General features: G+C 41.5%; 1 protein-coding gene across 3 annotated transcripts in view; it reads right to left on the reverse strand.

Annotated features, from left to right (window-relative positions):
* The window catches only part of PDLIM3 (PDZ and LIM domain 3), a 30314-nt gene extending 25106 nt beyond the window's left edge, over positions 1-5208 (reverse strand). For 2 of the 3 annotated variants that reach the window (XM_080796662.1, XM_080796661.1), the window contains exon 1: positions 4880-5146. In XM_080796662.1, coding sequence (XP_080652788.1) covers positions 4880-4972 — 93 coding nt within the window. In that variant the 5' untranslated portion in view covers positions 4973-5146. Of the gene's footprint in view, positions 1-4879 lie in introns of all 3 variants that reach the window. The other variant, XM_080796660.1, reaches the window with a different exon arrangement.
* Positions 5209-6000: the final 792 nt, after the last annotated feature.

The following is a 6000-nucleotide window of genomic DNA, read 5'->3' on the forward strand; positions in this document are numbered from 1 at the left end:
TGAAATAGGGAGAAAGCCCAATGTTGAGTTGTCCTCTGTTGTCTACAAATAAACTCCAGTGCCCCACCTGGCATCTAAAGCCCTCTAGAGCCCGGCTGTTATCTGCATTTCTAGGGCCATACCTCATATGGGTTACTTCAGAACCTCTGCAAGTAGCACCTGGGCATGGGTAGTTTCATATGTTTTCTGGGTGACTCTAACGAGCAGCCAGCATTGAGAACCATATATTCTCAAGACTCTCTCTTAAGATGAGAAAATGGATGTTCTCAGAGTATTAGAAACTTGCTTAGGGTCTAGATGCAGTAAGAATCTGCAGTTCCTCCTAGGGCTAACTCTGCAGCTCAAGATCTTCCACTGTCCTCCATGCCACCGTGGCAGGGAATCTCTGCCCTGACTCTTCCTAGCTCTTTGGCCGCACTTTTCTCATGGAGTCCTGGAGTCCTGGACACATTGTGTGTTGGTAGTTTATATACAAATATGTCCGTTCTCTTCTCATATTTGAGCATCTCAGGGAATAGAAACCTGTTAAGTTATAATTGTATCCCCCACAGTGCCTTCCACATACAATACGTTCTGCACTTACTAGATATTTGTGGGATGCAGGACAGTTATGAACACATGAACCAGCATATCCATGCAGACTTGTCTTTGGGATAATAAAATTAAATAGGTTTTCCCATCAACTTTCTTACTACACTTGAATCCTGGTGAAGGATTGTATTCAATGTAAACACTTCTTTCCAAAAGCTCGAATTTCAAATACAATTTATATTAAAGTCATGTACTTTTCTATGTTCAAGCGTGCAAAAATTGAGAATAGAGTAACATTTTCTACATTGGTACCCAAGTCTACAGAGTGTTTCCAGTTACAATGATCTTGGCCCCAAGGGTGCCCTGAAAAGGAACGAGGAAGGAAGAAGTGGGGGAGAAGAGGCACTGAGTGGGAAAGGACATACCAGCATCAGATGTATATAATAATCTTACATCATATACACAAAAGAAACTTGCACTTTATTCCAAATTGGACCATTTGTGAAAACAAACCATCTGTAACTTGGCTGTGATGGTAGATCCACCTTCTGGGTGGTCCAAACACTTAAAAAAGAAAGAGACTTCTTAGAATCTTTGGGGCAGAAAAAGAAAAGCTGCTCACTTAGTGATGTGAACCTCAGATTTATTCTGTGAAATGCGGAGACCAGTTATATAGGGTGTTTGCAGGGACAACCCTTCCACATCCACAACTCAAATTTATATTGCACAATGTGTCACATACCTATTGCCTAGAAAACTGTTTTTCTACAAAACGTGTGTGTCACAACCCATTGCTGAATTTTTTTTGAGAATGTCTGGTGTTTGGTTTACCTTATTTCTGGTATCTCTTATGATACGGATTCACCTGGTTGATTAATTAGATTGTAAATTATTTCTACGATGGGGACACTTTGTCCTAATTTTGTGAACTGTAATTTCAATTGCTGGAGAGAGTTACATTTGTAAACCCCTCACCCAGCTCTGGTGGACTAGAGGCCTACTGTCTGGGAGCACTTGCATTTGCAAAGTGTGAGGCAGAGAGGGAAAGTGATAGCTTATAGGAAGACAAAAATTGATTTGGCTTGAAGAATGTATCTCATTTATAGGAATTTTTGTGGTATTAAGTTCAGGCATTCTTTTTTCAATTCTTTGCATACTTAAGAGCTTAACTAAAACAGATCAATGAACAATAAAGCAATTCTCTTTTTTTTTATTGTGGAATATCTTTGAGGATATAATCTGTACCTATTATGATAATAATAGTTATATAAAAAGTGAACGATTTAATCAACCATTCATATTGTGTCTATATTTCTGTCACATAGACGATGCACAGCACTGACCATCCCCTAAATTTAAAAGTTCCTGCCTTCAGGGAGCATGCAATTTGTGGGATACAGATGTAGTCAAACGTCTGTGGTACAAGGCATGATGTAAGGAGAGGTTGTAGGACAAAAGCTATGGTAACAAATGGTAAAATGCTTATTATGAGAAGAAGGCTGGGGAGTGATATTTGATTGGGTTTCCTAGGCAGAGGACAGTGGGGTAGGGTGGGGAGGAGAAATCTCTAGAAAAATGGTAGTGGGTAAAGACAGATGGAGAAATCGTAAATCAGCTGGCATAGTGACACGACTGTCAGTGAGAAGAGGAAAGGGAGAGAGAGGAAATAAAGTTCGAAACGTGAGTTGGGAAGAGGATGAAGGCCATGAATGTGCTCAGAGACCACACATTTTATTCCCTTTAGTTGGTGTTGCTGTTGTAGGATTTTTAAGAACGGGGAGGATAGATGCAACCTAACATTTCCCAAAGATGGCTGGTAAGAAATACGCAGAGTGAATTGGAGAAGGGAGACAGAGCTAGGCATGAAGTCATGGAAGAGAAGTGGTAGACCCTAAAGATACAGAATCAGTAGGACCAGATGATGAGGAAGTGGATGGCACAACCCATGTATTTGGAAAGATCTGTACAATAAACAGATTTTGTTTGTTTGCTTTTTGTCTTACACATGTGGACTTCAGAAGGCAGGCTTTGGAGGCAGGTAGAACTAGGGTCAAATTCTGTCCCACCACTTGTGACCATCAGCAGGTTAGTGAAATTCTTGAAGCCTCATTGTCTCATCCACAAAAAGAGATATTACTGCTGCTAGTCTTACAGAATTACTGTGAGGTTTAAGGGAGTTAGTCCATATAAAGGTTCTAAGAGACATTCACGGCAAGCAAAGGAGTACAATAATACACAGACAATCTTATTCACTACCTTTTAATATATACAGTAACTATAAAATGGAATCTTACTATTTAATTACAACATTGATAATGAGCTTTGTGTAAGGTCTTTTAGTTAAACTTTTTGTAAGTGATTTTAACTGTTCTAATTTCGGTGGAGACATCCTCAATTAGGTGTTCACTAAGGCGAAAAAATTCAAGGGAATATGCTTTCATTCATTCAACATGACTCTGTTATGTGCGTGGCTTGGGGGACTCTTGGAATACAAAATAGCTGAATTTTACCCGCTATTCTGGAGTTAAATCAATTGGAGAGAAGAGGCATAGTCAAATGAAATCAGCTCTTATGGTCAGGCATTATTACTGAACCATGTCAAAATGAGGGATATAACTTAGTAATGAATTAGAAATTCAAATAAGAATTGGCTTCCCAAATAATAATTGTCATATCAAATACATTTGCCAAAATAGCTCCTGTGGTCCAACTGCAATATATAAGTACTGCTTTAAAATAAACATTGTTTATAATGTCAACAACTCAACATTTCAAACCTAGGATTAATCATATTGAGATGTTACATATTAATAGCAAGACATTTCTTTTATAAATCACTTAAAAGGTTTTGGTAACAATTTTTTTTTTTTTAGAATTTACTATAAATATGATTTATCCTTTGTTAGGATTCAAAAGCTCATTTTCCTTTCATCTAAACAAATGAAAACTATACTTCAGAAACTTTAAAAATATTTCTTAGTAGAGATAATGGAAACTGTTTTGGTTGGTAAATCCATAAAAGGCATTAGTTGCTTGGCCCAGATCACTGAACCATTTTCTGCTTAATTTACTTAGGAACATTTTGGGGGTATGTTAGCTTTTCATGTCTCATACAAAAACACATGTCAGATGTGTTTATATGTTTTTGAAAAATGTAAAACAAAGCTTGAAATGTTCCATGGTATGTGTATGACGGTACATGTTTTGAGATATTTCAAAAAGACATTGGTGCCCAAATCTCCTAGATATATGAATTGAACAGATTTTAAAAGGTATTACCTTGTTCAAAAATCTATATGAGTAAATCAGATTATAAAGCATACATTTATAAAATACAATATAAGCAGTAAGGAAAAAAGAAAACATAAGAAAAGCATAATATTCTAGAAGTTTATGCTTTTAGATTATGTTTTATCGATAACTGAAATAACAATAACTTTCTATTAAGACAAACACTTGATTTAGAAAAAAAATCAACTAGACTGACTAGAAATTTACTGACGGGACAGAAATCCCCAAATTTCCTTTTCCTTCTCTTTTTTTTCTAATTAGACAATACTCTAGGGAATATTAAGTAAGGGAAAGTTGACTCTGAGAGTAAAGTATTATTTTTCAGAGTTTTTAGGCTGACTGGTGACTTTCCATCAGGTAAACTAAACTATCTGGCGCGTTTTCTTTGTAGTTTGAGTTATAGGTGATGATTCCTAAGCCAAACTCCCAGCTTTGGAAAATATTTTTTCAAAATGCCTGGAAACCTAGGAAAACACATTAGCAATATTTTCCCCGTCTGGGCTGATATGAGCGCTTCCAACTTGGCGGACCCAGGTTGTGCCCTGGGATCAGCACTGTGCTGAAGTTCTCATCCATAGGAGAAAAGCGCTCAGGTGTGCGTCTAGCTCTGAGGAGCAACCGCCCCTGTCAGTCATTTCTCCTTTCTTTCTGGGACCTCATTTCTTTTGTTCCTGAAAGGAAACGGGGGTGGGGGTGGGGGTTGGAGGGCAGAAGCACCCCCCCCCGGGCCCCGCCCCAGCCCTCGCAGTCTAGCCTCCTCTAAGCCCAGGGGAATCACGCTGTCAGTTCACCTCTCCTGGAAAGTTGCTGGGGACGGAGAGGATGCAGCCAGAGACCATTGCAGCCGACTTTGTAAATCCTCTAAGTTGCTCTGCATCCCCCCAGCTTCAGTTTGCCAAGTTGCTGCCGCCCCTCGAACTGTGGGCCCGAAGGGGAGGACCCCCCCACCCCACCCCCCGCCACCAGCGCACCCGGGGCTCACTAGCCACTATGCAATCCAGGGAGACCCGCCGCACGTCAGCCCCCCACCTGCAGCAAAAGAATGGAAAACACCTACCCTGGTGATGACCAAAGGCTGGTTGAAGTCTATGCCCCCTGAGAGTCTAAAGCCCCAGGGCGCAGGGCCCGGGAGGACCACGTTCTGGGGCATAGTGCTCTCGGCGCGGCCTCGAGCCGGAGCGCCTTGGCTCCTGGGGACGGACACGGGCACAGCGAGGGGCGGCCCTGCCCACCGCAAGTGTCTCCCAGCGGCACAGCCACTCCGCTGCCCAGAGAGTGCCCTCGCCCAGATTGCGGCCGGGGAGCTTTATCCCCGCTCCTGAGTGACGTCACTGGCCTACCCTCCTCCCCACCCCCTCCCACCAAGGAGAGCTCCAACTTTGGAAGAAAGAGACGCGCCAGACCCACGGGAGTTTACAGACCAGCACCGGCTGGGTGCAGCCTCCCAGACCTTTCCGCGTGCGCTGGAGGAGGCTTCGGGTTACAGCCTCCAGGAGTCTCTTAAAGTGACACCTGTCCTCCTGTTTATCTGGTGCTCGGAGCTCAGCAGCGCGCTCCATTCAAAGTTAAAAGCAGCGAAACCACAGCGTCTATGCTTCCAATTAAAATAAAAGCTTCATAAATGCAGTGAGTTATTTAGCAATTTTGAGTGCGCTGATATCTATTTATTAGCTGCGTGACCCTGGTGAAGTTACCTGATGTCCTTAAGTCTCAGTTTCTTCACCTGTAAAACAGGAGTACTAGTTGTACTTCTCTGGTAGGGTGACCTCGAGAATTCCATGAGCTACTTTGGCACAGTGCCTGGTACAGAAGCAATAATTGCTAAGCGTTTCTGCAATTAAGTACCCACAGTCGCATATATTTATGGGTAGATATAATATACATTAATACATATACAAATATATTCAAAATTTATTTTTTAAAAAACAAAGCCATGTAAAAGTGAAAATGTCATGCAAACATACTCAATCCAATGAACAATCTAAAAGTGCACACGAGAAGATGGTTCATCACTATATTCAAAATGTAGTTTAATTTTGATTGGAGCAATTGTCACCTCCCTCAAATTCAGTCTCTAAAGTTAGTTTTTGACACATGGGAGGTGAGTGTAACAGAAACCTAGGAGGTGAGAGGGTCCTGTGTGGGCGTTCCAGCCAGAGGGACGGTGCTGAGTGGAGT

The sequence above is a fragment of the Martes martes genome, assembly GCF_963455335.1.
Source record: "Martes martes genome assembly, chromosome: 2".
Classification (NCBI taxonomy): Eukaryota; Metazoa; Chordata; class Mammalia; order Carnivora; family Mustelidae; genus Martes; species Martes martes.